Source organism: Haemorhous mexicanus, chromosome 10 (genome assembly GCF_027477595.1).
Source record: "Haemorhous mexicanus isolate bHaeMex1 chromosome 10, bHaeMex1.pri, whole genome shotgun sequence".
Lineage (NCBI taxonomy): Eukaryota > Metazoa > Chordata > Aves > Passeriformes > Fringillidae > Haemorhous > Haemorhous mexicanus.
This window is the reverse complement of record NC_082350.1, coordinates 15,244,871-15,260,417: the sequence shown is the minus strand read 5'-3', so window position 1 is coordinate 15,260,417 and position 15,547 is coordinate 15,244,871. Positions and strand designations below refer to the sequence as shown.

General features: G+C 45.0%; 1 protein-coding gene across 4 annotated transcripts in view; it reads right to left on the bottom strand.

Annotated features, from left to right (window-relative positions):
* FGF12 (fibroblast growth factor 12) overlaps positions 1-15,547 on the bottom strand; it is a 217,850-nt gene that overhangs the window by 54,697 nt on the left and 147,606 nt on the right. For all 4 annotated transcript variants that reach the window (XM_059855481.1, XM_059855479.1, XM_059855478.1 and 1 more), the window contains one exon: positions 14,912-15,015. In XM_059855481.1, the coding sequence (XP_059711464.1) occupies positions 14,912-15,015 (104 nt within the window). The remainder of the gene's footprint in view (positions 1-14,911; positions 15,016-15,547) is intronic.

The window sequence follows — 15,547 nt, the reverse complement described above, 5'->3', positions numbered from 1 at the left end:
CACAGGGAGCTGCAAGTGTATACGGCACCACTGGTAATGAAGTAACTAGGTGTCAGAACAGTGATTTAGCTGAAAAAGATGATATCTAGCTTCTGGGTTTATTCTTTCAGGTGGTGTCAGGCCAATTTATTCCATTTTGAAGTCCAACTTGACAAACCTGAAAACCAAGTGATTCTTTTTGCCATGTCTTTTAATGAATAATAGAGCTATCTCGAACAGAAGCTGCCTCCAAGCACTGCTGAGGTATTGGAACACTGCTTGAGCAATGTGGGGCAAATAGGTCAAATAGGGACAGGATGGCTGAACTCAGAGAAAGCTAGCTAGGTTTGGAGCAATGTCAATGAAGGCTTCAGGTGTGAGAGACTCATGTGAGCTCATCTCTTTCAGAGCACTAACAACCTGATAGGAAAAGGACATGTGAAGGAGAAAATCTTCTGAGGTAAAGAACAACGTGAAAAATCCTCATGCTGTCATGTAGTCACTCTCTTATCTACTCAAGCTCTTGCACAGTGCCCTTACCACAGCATCCAAGTGCCTGTCAATCACCAGCTTATCTCCACACTGTCTCCATGGGAGCAAGAAAGGAATCTTATCTCCACCACATAGATGAGCAGCCGAGGCAGAGAGATTAAGGGCTCAATCTGGTTACCTCAGCATAGGTTTCCAGTGCCATCTAAGATGTCCTGGGGCATGCAAGACATGCACAGGGTTGGCAGGTAGGATACAGGTCCTAAGAGAGGTCCATGGTCTTGTGGAAGCCAGGCAGGGGATGCTGGCACATTGCAGAGAGAGAGGAATGTCCAGTTTAGACAGCTGAACTGAATCGAGTCAAGGCAAGGCATTTCTGTGAGAGCAGGGAGCTAAAGCCTACAAATTGTCCTAAGAGCACCCTAAGTACAAAACTGCCGTCTGCAAAGAGGGACACAGAATTTTTTAAAAATGTTGACTGCAGGCCTGTTTTATTACTAAATAGTACTACCAAGCTTTGTGTGCTTGGGACTTAAAATAATTACTGCTATCAGGAGCCTGTGAATTGTCTTCTGGGCTGAGTATGAAAACCCACCCACACCTTTTAGCCACTATCAAGAAAATCCCTATGGATCTATGGAATATGAAGTTATTCTTTGTCAAACTCAACAAAAGCACAGATTGTCATACAAGGGGCCAGAATCAGCACCAGAGTGGCCTTCGTCCACCAAGCCCACAAGCCCAGACCTCATGCTGAGAGGTGAACATACTTCATTGTGGCAGTATTTACAGAAAGACACTTTCATTTTAGCTCATGACAAATCCCTGATGACGATTTAGGAGCTCATAATGAGCTTACTGATGAAGAATGAAAGGAAGCTCAAGGTCGCAGCACCCATAGGAGTGCTATCGGTCTTGACATGAACGGAAAATAAGGTTCCCAACCAGCTGCCAAATCAGAAATAAGCTGTATGCAGAGAAGCTGTGCTGGCCTTGCTACAGGCTGGCATTTTAGTGCATTAGGCTGAGGACAGATTTGCAAAACCACCCCGGCAATTTGGACACTGGGCTCCCCTTTGCAGAAGCTCAGTGCACAAAGTGGTGGCAAAGCACAGCCTGGCAGCTCTGCTTGCTGGAGCAGCTTCCTGCAGCCACACAGGCATCCCTTCTCTGCCATTTGTCCCCTTTGGTTGGACTGTGGCCAAGTGCCTTGCAGGCCCACATCCCTGATGCTACCTGAAACACAGGTTCAACCAAGTAGCCCCCAGGGACGAGTCTGATTTCAATCCTTCCTTCTGGCCCTCCCTCTGAAGATAAAAAAACACACATCACACACAATCCCCAGCCACAACAGGTACCTTCCATTGTATTCACAGCTTCAACAGTGAGCAGAATCTGATCAATGTCTTAATTTACTTAAGCCTCACAAAGACTTGAAAGAGGAGAATTACTTTTACGTTATTATTTTTTTGTATGTGAAATCTGATTAGAATAATCCTGGCAAGGCAGAGAGTGATAAGCAAATGTAGTAGGAGAAAAAATGCAGTTTTGAAGAAGGAAATTGATTTCCTTCCATCCCTCCAAATTTGAATAATAAACTTTCACAAAGACCTTCTTTGCACAAAACTCCTGGAGATGCAAGAAACTATAAAATACTCTGCTAAACCTTTAATAAATTGTCTCTCAGAGCTTCTTACAAAAACAGAGATTGTTGCACAGTGCAAGTTTGGGACAGTCACACTTGGAATCCAGAGGGAAAGGCTTCTGTGGGGATGCAGAAATATTTTACAAACTACTTGAAGTGAGCCTGTGTCTGCAATAAGCTGAGGCTATGGGAGCCTGGATGCTTTGCCACCAAGGAGTTATAAACCAAAGAGAAGAGTGGCCAACAGGCACCTTTCCCTTTTCTACACTCTCCTTTCTTGTGTAAAAGGTAAATAATTCTCTCCTGCTTCTGGCATTCACTTTGAGCTTTCTGGTAGACAGGCCAATCTTGCTATCACATCCCAGAAAGACATGATAACTTCCAGTTTCCAAACCAGGCACTACTTCTAATGAATTACCATTTTTTCACCAAAATCATCAATCACTACTAACAAAGAACATTCACAGAAAATTCATACTCCAATGCCTCAAAAAGGAGTTGGTCTTCCATACATGCAGTGACATAAACATGCACCCATTCACTGGACATTACCCAAAGAGCAGGAATCTCAGGGATGCTGGAATAAATACACTCATCTCAGTTTTCTAATGAATACCATGAATACAAGTTAGTTTGCTCCAGGTACAACCCAGTGGTAGTGACAGCAGACACTAAAACACATCCTTCAATACCACAGAAATTGTACTGGTCCTTCCACCACTGATTGCCTTGATATGTGATGCTTCACAGCCATGCTTCCACTACTGAAAAAAACCCTATGGAATAGAATTTCCTGTTGAGTCCCACCCAGCCCACCTCCAAACAAAACCACCAGTTTAGAGCTGTCCCACCGCTCTCATTAAGTCTCTGGTCATGCCTGGATGGCACGAGATATCCTGGAGAGGGGATGACACAGTGCATGGCACTATACCAGCACTGCAAAGCACTACTGAAGCTCTGTGAATTCCAGGCAGACTGCTCAGCAATCTACCTGGATGGTTTCTAGAACTCAACCTAGCTCTGAAAAACCAAGTTTTCCTGCACAGTCCAAGATGTTTTCTCAGTGGTCAGACAGCTCACTCTGCTACTGTCTCTGTTAGTGGTTTCTTCCAGCTGTCACTGTGAGTGGCACCTACTGGAGGTGGACACTGAGTTAAATGCACCCACAAGGGCCACCCTTGCATTCACCTCAAGGAGAGCAAGGGAATGTACTGGGTGCTGTACCTACGAAAGCAGGGCTTTAAGCTATCTGAAAACCCATGCCTGCTTTTGTTACTGCAAACACTTTTCTTGCAAGACCCAGCTGTTCAGCTCCTGGGGGCATCAGCAATTACCAAGTGCTTCTTTTCAGAGCACTGCTGCAATCCTGAGCTTCTCAGGAGCAGTTTCTAATTCTCCACCTGCCATCTTGTGAAGCTGACACTGTAAACAGCCCCAGCTCCTCGGGTGGCTGAAAAAGAGATATCTGTGGAGCCCTGAGCAACTGCACTTGACATATGGTATTAAGATGTGCAAGGGAAGATGGCTGGCAAAGCACGACTCTCCTGTGGTTCTTTTGCCTGCTCCCATTATCCTCAATGATGATTGCTAGGGACATAAATGCTGAGGAGCCAGAAAAGAAATGCAATGGGAAGACAGAGGGAAAAGCAATCCCAGCCTACACAGTGCACAGCTTTGAAAGCAAACTGATTTTTTCAGACACAAGATACTACACAAACAAGTTGTGCTGCTGCTGATGCACCCTAAATGATCACAGTTCCCTAAATGATCACAGTGATACAAAACAAAGCTTGTGATTAAGGCAAAGTATTAGGATCAGGGAGAACAGAAGGCCTAATCCAGTCTCTACACATGACCTTGGGCATAACACATCACTCCTCTACACTCAGTTTCCTTGGCTACGTGATGAAGTTTGCCAGTTTGAGTGGAAAATTATCAGGGAGCATGGGAGAGCCAACGAGGAATGGACAGGATATCCACAGACACTTCTGGTGGACAAGATTGTGGTGAGCATCTCTGAAGATAGACAAGCAGGAGGTAAAAAAGACACAGGATATCTCTAAGGACAGCATAGCCAGTGCTGTTTAGCAACAGCTTCTGCAGCATGTCAGGAGAATCAAGAAGTGCTTTGTCCAGCCAAAATGCCCAGAGCAGTAGGAAGAGGTGCAAGAAGACAGAAGTTGCTTTGGACAAGCCAGTGTAACAGCTGTGAGACCTTTTATCCTAAGAACTAGGAAGGAAACAACCAACATTTTGGAACCCACTTGTACACGTGCACAGCACTCTCCTCCTGAGCTGGCTGGATCCCTGGCAAAGGTCCTGCTTCCAGCAGTGTGCCCTGCCCTGCTGGGAAGGAAGAGGCTCTGTGCAGCCCCCTAACTGGCATGGGAATAGACACAGTACAGAGGACTGGGCTGCAGGGAACAGACAGCAGGCACCAGCTGCAGAGGGTGATGATTCTCCTTGGCACCAAGTACAGTCCAATGCTCAAAACATATAAGCTGCCCCAGCTCCATCACCAGCAGTTATTCAGCCTCTGGAGGAAAAGGGGAACCTCACTGCAGTGCACATCAATCAACTTAGAGCAATAGGGGACAATGTGGGGACTCAAGCCATCAGAAGCAGAAAAGTCACTTTAAAGGCATGTCTGGCATGAGTGCATGGGCTTTGAACACTGAGCAGGAGTACCAAGAACTGCCCTTCTCAACCTCTGCTTGCTTCAGATTTCTGACGTGGGAAGCAACAGCCCAGCACAGCCACTGTGCTTGAGGGAACGTCAGAATTAAGCTAAATCTCTCTCCTCATCTCGCTCTGCATGTGTCTAGAAAGTTGGACATTTTCTTTTTTGGTGCCTCCTCACTCAACAGCCTGGTTCAAAACCCTACGTTTCTATTTTCTTCTCTTCTACTTCATGCTTGCAATGATTTAGGGGTGGAGAGAAAAGGCTGTGCAGGAGATTCATACTGATTTCTATCTCAGGGGGTTTTAAAAAGAAGCAGCTAATCTTTGTCCAGCTGCATTCATTCCTCTGCAGTGCTCCAGACAGCAGCTGGGAGTCTGTAAGGTGTGCATGCAACTTCCAAGGGCTGTTATCAATAATGCATTTGATGTGCAGCCTTCAGCAGCTGACCAAGGAAGCATCTTATAAAGAGAAGGAAATCCTTTGGTCTTCTCAGGAGGGAGGTGGTGAGGAGACAAAGACTTACCATCATTGTGCCACGTCTAATTTATGTCAAGAGGTTGATCATGTTTCAGAAAGCTTTTAGCAAGGGGCTGATGCATAGGTATGTATTTGGAGGATTAGGGAGCACATTGTGAATACCAAAATACTTTCAGCTTTCTGCAATCCCCTAACTTGTAGGGAAGAGCTACATGAAAGGCTACCACTGCTCCAAAAGCACAGCTCCTCTGCAGCTCAGATACCATCAGTATGTGGGAGGTGGCAGGGCACCCTCATAGTCTCCTTACTGCCTTCTCAATGGCTGAGATGTCGAAACACCGTATTAACCTGTGACTTATGTGTGTGTGAGGGATTTATTGATTTCATGGAGGAATGATTAATTTAGTATCATTTAAACACTTTAGGGCTCATCAGGCTTTTCCACAGAAGAGTAGAAACCTCACAACAAAGTATGCAATCCTTAGTTCACCAGCAGTGAAGAAGGTTCCTTTTGTTAATCAAGCAAAAGCTGTTGTGAAGGCCACAGGCATAAGAATACATAGTTTTTATCTGCTAAGATAAATCTGCTGGTTTGGGTACATTGTCCAAAACACACTGATGTGAGAGTAAGAAGTGGTAAAGGAACGGAGAGAGGATGACAGAACTAAGGTGAGCAGCAGAAGCTGCTGGGAAGTGTAACTAAAGAACAGCAAAACCGCTGCAAGCAAATGAAATTAGTCACGAAAGATTAAGCATGTAACCTAATTGCAGGCAGAAAGGTGATGATGCACCATAAAGGGCCTAGTGGGTACCAGTCCAACTATGATTACTTGGTTCTCCAGTTCTGCAAGCAGTCTAAAAACAACTGCTGGTGCAGCAGTGTGTTTCATTTCAGTTTGGTAAAGAAGGACCAAGCCGCAAGTCCACACTCTGCTCTGAATCATCCTGTCTGGGCACAGCCTCCAGTGAAGTGAGGATTTTCTCCTCCTATTCATGATGCAGAAGAGGCCATGACTATAATACTGGAATTCTCTAAATCCCAAATTTCTCATAATCCTGCACCTGTATGATTACACCCTCTACTCCCTCCTGCACTGCACCACTGTGTGGGGCTGGTGGCCATCAGCCACGGCCACTGGGTCACTAGGCACTTCTCTGAAGGGGTCCTGAGCCCACGGTCTGATGAGAATTCCTGACAGCACAGACAGGAATGTGCAAGCACATGCAGTGGCCTGCTCAATACCCTGCACTGTCACAACTTCCAGGGCAGGACAAGGACCAGCAGGTGGAATGAAGGAGCTTTGTGTGTGTTTGAGCTCACATTAAGGTTAATGTGTGAAACAATCTGCTCTACAGAATGTTGGTTAAACTAACTGGCTGCAGAGGGTTTGGGATGATTGCTAAACTGGCCTGCTCTGCAGAAGGTCCAGGGTGAAGCAAAGCCTCTATTGTAATAACAACTGTCTTATGTCATCTTTCTGCACTGAAGAACCAAGGATCTCTGAATGTGCCTGTCCTTGTGATGTTGGATGACATAATCTCAAAACTCAGTGGGCCCCACCCTAGAAGCATTCCAGAGGCAAAAAAATACCGTGGAAAAAACCCCAAGTGTTTCAGTAGATATTAATTCATTCAAAATTTACAAGTTGACTAATACAATTAAATGCCCTAGAAATAAACAACCAGCAGATCTGACACACTCAGCCATTTCTCCTCGAGGCTGACATTTTTAGTCTCCCAGGAGGGTTGGGCATATTTTTTACAAAAGTCAGTCCCTGTGGCAGTGGCTGTGGTGGGTGAGCAGGACAGGCTCTGCCTCTGCTGCAGGCTGTGCCCTCCAAGCCTTATGACAGGGCCAGCATGCACAGGCCACAGCCTTTGAAGTGCTGCTCTGGCACACCTCAGATGCCATGAGGCCAGATGCAAGGACCAGGCAAGGCTCTGGAGCAGACACAGAGCTGTGTCCTGCCTGCCTGCTCTGCTGCCAGGCTGCCTTTGGACAATGCTGCTGGCAAGGTGCCCCTGAGCTCCTCCCTGCTTGCACACAGCTCGCGGCTCCTGGCACAGCCCCGCTGGCCATCCTGTGCCTCTGCAGAGCCCAGCACACTTTCAACACACAGCACCTGACAACACAGGGCAGCAGGGACAGCAGCACACACAGACCCCTCCCACCCCATGCTCCCTTTCAAGGATGCATGCACTGCAAGAGAAGATGGGTAGATTTGGAGTTTTCCTTGCAGCATGGAGTGTCACATTCAGAGAGATGCCAGAAGCATTCAGAAGAGGCTGGTGCTCCCCACAGCCTGTGTCTCTGCCACAGGGGTGGCCAGGGAACACAGATCCACAAAAGCACCAGGGTGCAATTCTACCACTTCACTGAATTGTACAAATACATTTCAGGCCAGGTTCCTAACTCCTGCTGTGCACGTCAACTTCAACAATTTCAGGAGGTTCCTGTGCCAGGAGCCAGCCCTGTATCTTGGGATCCATGGTTACAAAAGCCTCTAGTACCTGAACTGAGTTCCAGTGATCCAGAGACCTCAATAAAATTTTTGTTTTGCAGATGCTTAGTCAGGACATTACCCTTTGACAGCAAAGCAGGGATACTTCAGGTTCCCATCCAGGCCTTTCTGCTACAGTACCCTACATTCCCCACTGTTTCAGTCAGCCTGTCTTGAAATAGCCCAGGGACTTAGTCTGGGCTTTTCCTTGGAAAACAGCATTACAATTCAATGTTCCCCATTTTTGAAATTTTCTATCACTTGGCTCACTGTTATAATTACATGCACACAGTCAGTAAAGTTTTTTCCTTGGATTTTTTAGCCTCTCTCCCACTTTCACCTCCAGAACTGTTAGTCACTGTTTGGAAAAGGCACACCATTTCCTAGTTTTATCCATTCTGTATTTGAGTTTGGTATTATTAGGAAAGAGATCTAAATAATTTCATTAACACACACAGCACACCTGACCTCAGTCAAACATATCCTCACTCAAAACTTTCCTTGCTTCTTTTCATATCAGTGTCCTGGACTCAGGAAGGACAATATTTGTCCTCCCTCCACTACAAAATAAAATTTAATGATGGTCTCACTGTAACCCAGGATATCCTGGAGTTTTGTCTAGGTTTCACTTCTGGAAAAGAGATAATAGACAAATTATTTCATAATAATTTATTGTCAAAACAGACACTAGATACATGGCATTAAAAACAAGCAAAGCTGGCCAGAGAGTTTTAGGAAAAGCCAATTAGCCAGGGGAGAAAGGAGCTCAGTTACCAGCCAGTCTTGCATCCCCCAGCTAGCAAAAGAATGGCAACAAAAGGTATTTCTACTGTAAATACCTCTCCAGAAAGACATTTTGACAGAGGCCTTTTGGTTTTTGCCTGCTGGGATAAATGCTCCACCTGCACATAATTTCTGCTAAACAGGGGCTTCACTGCACACCGTCCTGTCCTCAGTCTAGACGTGTGCTTAGAGTTTCCTTCCAAATCCAGCTCAGACATTGTATTGCCATTGACTGTTCTGATTTAACCTCATCATTTTCCCTACAGTGATTAAGTGATCACACATAACACACAGGACAAAACAGGTAAGCTCCATGCAAGGCTACTGCTGCTCTGCACCTGCTCCAAAGGCTTTGCCTACCTGCTTATCCAGGGCTAGGCCTGTCTGGCCTCAAGGAAATCAGCAAAACAAACACTGTGCAGGAGATGCCAGCCTCCACTGATCCATCTCTCTGATTTCTACTCTTGCCTTCACTTCAATTTACAGCAACTCCTCCCTGATGGTGTTTTACCTTCCCTCCACATTTCAAGGGAATCATGTGGGATCAAAATGCTTCACCAAAATCTAAACATTTTGTTCTGATTTTATTAGGAATGATAAGGCAATATAAACCACTCTGAAGTTCTTTCAAAATGGGAATCTGTAATGTTTCTTTGGGGAAGGATCAAAATGAGATGAGTCAGCACCTCTGGAGCATTTTCCCCCAATCTTCTTCCAAAATGAAATTTTAACAAAAGATCATCATTCATTCCAACACTGACAGACCACTGCTCACAAGGGGAATGGCCCATCCCTGCTCCTCCAGCTGGTGTTAGGCGGACCATTGCATGTTCCTAAATATCCTGCACAACTAAGGCTAAGAGAAGAATATTTTTATTGAAGCTTACTTATCCTTTATAATTTTTATTGCTATCATGTAAGACAAGACAACAGCAGCTAGGAAAGCAGGATTAGGCCCTGCAGTTACTGATTTTTTCCTCTGAAAGTCTCTTGCTTGAACAGCAAAGTCTGATCTAACTCATTCCAGATGAGTTAGAATTCAAGGTGCAAAGCCCCACCCTCCCTTTGGGAGCTGTACCACAGTTCTGGGCTGTGAAGTTCAGGGAATACAGTCCCTCAACAGGATGTCATAGGAGAAACCTGTCCCCAAAGAGCCACAGAAATGCACCATGCTGCTCTCCTCCACCTGACAAGCTGAACAACATGGATGGCAGCATCTGAGCAGGGGAAAAGGGCCCACTTTATTAATGAGAGGTGTGTTTACAAGTTTCCATGCTACAAGGATGGCATGGCCAGGGTGCCTGCCAGGAGCTGTATTTTAGGAACATTCAATGCAGGGCAGGAATTTGTTCACAGGGGCTGGCTCTTCTCAGGACTGCTGCTCCCTTGAATATTCATTTTGTTCCCATATTTATGAAAACAGTCAGGGGACAAGAGGAGTTTTTTATCTCCCAGTTAATGCCTTCCTTCAGTGGGCCCCTTTGAACAGCCAGTGAAGAAGAGTAGGTACTCTGGAGAGAAATTTAAGCCACATTACATTGGTCTCATGCTGTGCTTTGCCTTTGAGACATTTCTCTCCCCCTCCACTGACCTGGCTTCCTAATGAGGCCTGTAAACTAGGGAATCCCCCCAACAAGTGTGCTTTCTTACAAGGTTTGCAAAATGTCCAGGATACCTGCCTGGCCTATCAGTACTTCTGACCAAATCAACTAGCACCACTGGAGATCAAACAAGAATTACAGAAATGGCATTGTCAGGAGCAGGTTTAACACCCCAAGCCTATCAGGGGAGAGAATGCACTATTGTTGATTCCAGCCCCTGACCTTGGAGTGATGTAAACAGGAGTGCAGCAACCCTAGAGGAGTTGTAGCAAAATAGTTATAGCATTGCAAGCAGATTAAAAATACAGTTAATATACATACTTTCCCAGATGCTTGTTCATTATTATTCAAGACATGTTTATTATGCAAAATGATAAAGCAGAAAAAAAGAGAGGAAAAGAAAATGCAAAGACACACTGAGCATGACTGGGGTTTTCTCAATGCTGCTTAGAGGTTTTTTTTTTTATTGTGCACAATCATTCCCTTATTAGCAGGAATCTTTGAAGTGATTCAGGCTCTAATTTCAGCATTTCAAACTCATAGGTTTATACTGAAAAACCATAGTGAGCTCCTGTAAGTGACCCATTTTTTTTTCCTCTGTATTCTCTATCTCTGCTAGGGTTTTCTTCGTCTTCCCAATAAATTATGCATCACAATTTGCCATTTCAAAAATAATTAGAACTCCAAGTTAAACAACAAGGAATATCTGAGAGCAATACATTTCAGAAGAGAAGTGTTTTGCACTTGGGGCAATAGCAATCCCAGCTGCAATGCCACTGAATTATAGATATCATCACATTGAGAGATGCACTTTCAGTGTCCTTGGAGTCACTGGGTGGACCTGTGGAGACTCTACACCTCCATGACGAAGACCTGCTCCAGGAGAACCAGGTTTGCCTCCCAGGCAAAATACTTCACAAGCACTCCCTTTCCCATGCCCCTGTGAGGTGTTTCAAGAATAGGGAAAGCTGGGAACTGAGGGGAGAAACTTCACAAAGTTACACAGGAGTGGAAATTAATTTGGTGGTGGAACTATTAACTCCAGACAGACAGGAGAGCATGTTCTGAGTCTTCTTCCCTTAGGATTAGGCTGTAAACTCACTGGAGCAGGACAGACCTCTTTATTCCATGTTTCTGAATCCTGTGCAACAACCAGATGTGGTCTCAGATTCTTCCCAAGTGCTGAGGCACTGTAAGTTATACCCACTGCCCTTCATTCAACCTGTTTATTTCTACTTTGGCATCAAATGCTAACAGTGGATCTTCAGGAGAGTCAAGCCCCTCTCCCTTAACAGGTGCTGACTGAAACCTTTGTGCACCCTCAGGGAATTTACAGGTGCTGTACATTACAGGCTGTACATCACATTACAGGACACACCAATGACTCTGCAAGCTTGCTATGCAGACAGTGGCTTGCATCTTACTTTCTGCAAAGCAGGATACCTCCAACCAAAGCATGATTTTCTTGTCTGCTTATCACCTAATTCCCATGTTGACCTCAGAGATCAGCAATAACCTAGTCTGGGGGAAACTAAATCAGATATCTAGGGTGAGTAAGCAATGCACAAGTCCCAAACAGCTGCTTCCCAAGCAAAGAAGGTTTAGCATCTAATAAATTCAGGCCTCTAAAGCTGGCTAGGAATATATGGTTGGCTTCAACCCAGCCTGACACTATCCCTGCCTGAACAGATGAGGCAGGGATGAGGAAGCTCATTGCTGAAGGCAGCGATGTGGCCAAGCCATCAGAAGGTCTTGCAAGTTTCTAGGAAATGCTGTCTCACCACATTTGGCTTTAGAGGACTCTACTCAGCCCTACTTTGGTGTTAATCAACACAAGGGAGACTTTTTCCAGGGGCTGGTTATTCTAAGTCCATTCATTTAAGAGCCCATTGGCCTAAACTCAGAAGGAGCTGGCACGAGCCATCCCTAAGACCAGCCTGATCATAGCCTCTGGCTTGATCCAGGACAAAGGATGTCAGCCAAGACCTCAGCTGTCACACAGAAATTGAACATCACCAAAAACTTCACAAAACAAAACCAAAACAAACCCACAGTGATGACATATTCAGTTGCAGCATCAATCTGGGTTTAAGAGGAGGGAAAAAAAAAACCCAACCAAAACCAAACAAACAGAAAAAAAACATTACCCTGGACCATTTTATTTGAAACTAGTCCTGGTGGACTAGAGAGTGTTCTACAGACTTGAGGGTGTTCTAAGAAGTCCTTACAGAGCTTCCACGCAGCATGGAAGGCAGCCAAGCAACTAATTTATCAATTGGCTCATGTGAGTGAACAATATCTGTGGGGAATGTTGACCCATTTTTTTCAGAAATCCCCCAAAAAAGGCTAGTGAAAAAAAGCAGGTACATACACAGAGAGAACAAAGCTGTAGTTTAGGGTCTGCTAAGCAAAGACCAGGGACAATGTGTCCCTTGGTGTGGTCAGCAATGAGGTCCAGGTAGCATGGCCTGGGGACCCTCACCCCACAAGGAAGCCTATAGCATCCAAAAGAGACTGCCTAAACAGGTTCTAAGCTCTTCTCAGACATATCCAGTTCTTTCATGGCATCCTGATCCCATCCCTTGTCCTTAACGATGAGCTTGACCCACACTCCCTGTTCTTAACACTTTATCCACAAATTTTCTACTTTCTTGCCTTGGGGTTTGCTCCCAAGCACAGTGAATTCATTAATTTACTGCTGTAAGACAAAGACAGAGCCACCAGTCATCACAAGGAAAGGATCCACAAAGGTCCATCACCCTGGAGTAGAGCATCACACATTTACTGCAAACAGAAACCTTAGATCACATTGATAAAATGAACAGTTTCACTCTTATTAGCTCAGACAGAGCTCAGTGCCATCAAGCTGTGGCATGTAATGAGGTTCACTTCATTAACCACCGGCCATCACAGTGCATCCTTCCCCATCAGCCTTCCCTGATTAACCTTCCTGCTCAAGACAGGCACACTTGTTGGAAATAAGCAGGCCCATTAAATCTCCCTCATTTGAATACATGTGTGATCTGGTGCCTTTTAGGATACTTGAAATGACTAACAGATGTGTTTCCTGGACAGCATGGTCCTCCTGCTGTCTACCACCTCTTGGTGTGTCCCTCCCACCCTTTATATCATGTCTCACTACTACTAGAGAGAGAGATTTTTCTCTGCATCTTCTCTAGTCTCTCAGCTGTCAAACATAATTTTTTCAACACTCTATTTCTTCTTTTTCCCAAGACCCACACCTTTCCCTGCCCTGCACTACTTATTCAGAAAATGATGACCACTCATTGGCCCAAGAGGACCCCATTGGCTGGCTGTGGCCCTATGACACACTCTTATTTCCTGCAATCTTGTATTTACAGGATACTGATTGTACAAAGAGCCTCAGCATTGGGCCAGAACTATGCTCTGCACTGCACAAACAGGGCAAAGCATCAGTCCTGAGCCCCTGACAATGTGCCCAGAGGGACACACATGAGATAATGCAGTACCACACTGTGCTTGGTATTACCTTTAGGACTCTGATAGCTTTACAAAGAGAGGAAGTTTTCATTGTTAGTAAACCAATTTAATTTATTTAGAAGCAGTCAATTATGTTTACTGGGCTATGAAAGAACAGAAAGCGTCTGGCATCCACAGAGATCCAGACCGATCTCTCTCTTCTTGACAAGCAGCCAGTTTTGAGATCTACCTCACCAGGCACACTAACACCTCCACTTGCTTCCTACCCTGAGCTTCTGGGGAGACAGCCTTGTCGCATCCCAAGGGAAAAGGGAAAATCTCAATCATGTGACCAGTATAAAACTGACCAGGAACAAAGATAGAAGATAAAAGTTAGGAAAAATTGTATAGACCAACCCAAACTGCCGTCCTTTCAGTGGTCCCATTGTCATGCTCACAACACTTCTGAAGCAAAAGTAAGTGCCCAGACAAGAGCAGAATCACTACACTGTAAATTTACACAAAGGCAGATGAGATTAGAATCTGGCTATGCACTGTAAAGCTATCATAACTACAGAAATGAGAAGTGTATTATTAACTATCCCTTTTTACTATGTAGAACTAGAACAAAGTTATTTGAAGCATAAAAATTCTGGCAAAGGGTTGCCATATTTAATAAATCACCGAATCAATTATTCACTGTGAAAATCAATTACTTACTTTAAATGAGAATCTTATGAATAACCTCATGCCCTTTCATGCCATCTAAGAAAGTTATAAGGGAATTAGTCGGCAAAAATTGCCGCACTTATCTTTTATGTGCATTAAAAAGACCACACAAATACAGGGAATTTCTGCCAACAGAATAGTCCAGAACCCTTTTAAGAAAGTCAGGGTATTGCTGTGGATTTACACTGTAGTCAAAAGCAGAGTATGACCCATAGGGATACCACCTATGATCAGTTATCTGAGTGCAATTCAGAAGCAATCCCAGTGAGTCCATGCCATTTCACAAATGAGAAATCAGAGTATGACCAGCCAACTCTACACAAACGCCTCAACAATGCGACCTACATTAAGTACATACTTAAAGGAACCGAAAGTGTGTCTTCACAGGTCAGGAAATATTGCCATGAATCTCCATGGAGACACTATTAAGTGAATATTGCATGGCCTTGCAGCAGCTCCCCCTGCTCCTGCTTTTAAAGGTTTGCTGATACATGACTGTTTCCAGAAAAAGCTGGAAGTCCCGGCGCAGTCTGCTTCCTCCCACCTACAAAACTCCAGGAGCCCAACAGTGCAAAGTACTCACTGAGCTGTAGAGATATCCCTCAGCGTTCATGGCAACGTACAGACCTGCCTTCACCCCTTGGATTGCCACCACACGAAGACCCACAGGAATTAGATTGAAAAGGGCTGTGGAAGGAAAAGAAAAGCAAGTGTTATGGATACATCACCCCACATGGCCAGTGCTGCTTTTGCCCCAGGGCTAGCCCACCACACTCCTGCCTCTTCACAAAAGTGACTGCACTAGGATCAAGCATCCTGATTCCAGCTACAGGGAAGCACTGCAGCCATGGAGCTGATGGTGAAAGGAAATTTTTTAAAGTACTGAGTTTGGCTGCCTCCCAAATGCCTTAACACACCCATCAGTCTGTCTGATCACTGCCTTTGCAATGCCAAGGGCTCATCTGTGCTCCCAAGCAAAAGCATCATGATGGCTTTCTGAGGGCCAGCTGAGCCAGGGCAACTGCACGTATACAGACTTTGCCTGTGGCAAATGCAACAACACAACTCAGTTTAGCTCCCCCTGAAACACATTTAAGCCTAGTCACACTTTGCTGCATTTGCCATATGCCAAAAGAGTACATAGACAGCAACCATGGCCAGAAGAATGCAAATTAACTTGACTGTGTGTTTGCCCATGTGATCCTGGGCTGTCAAGGGA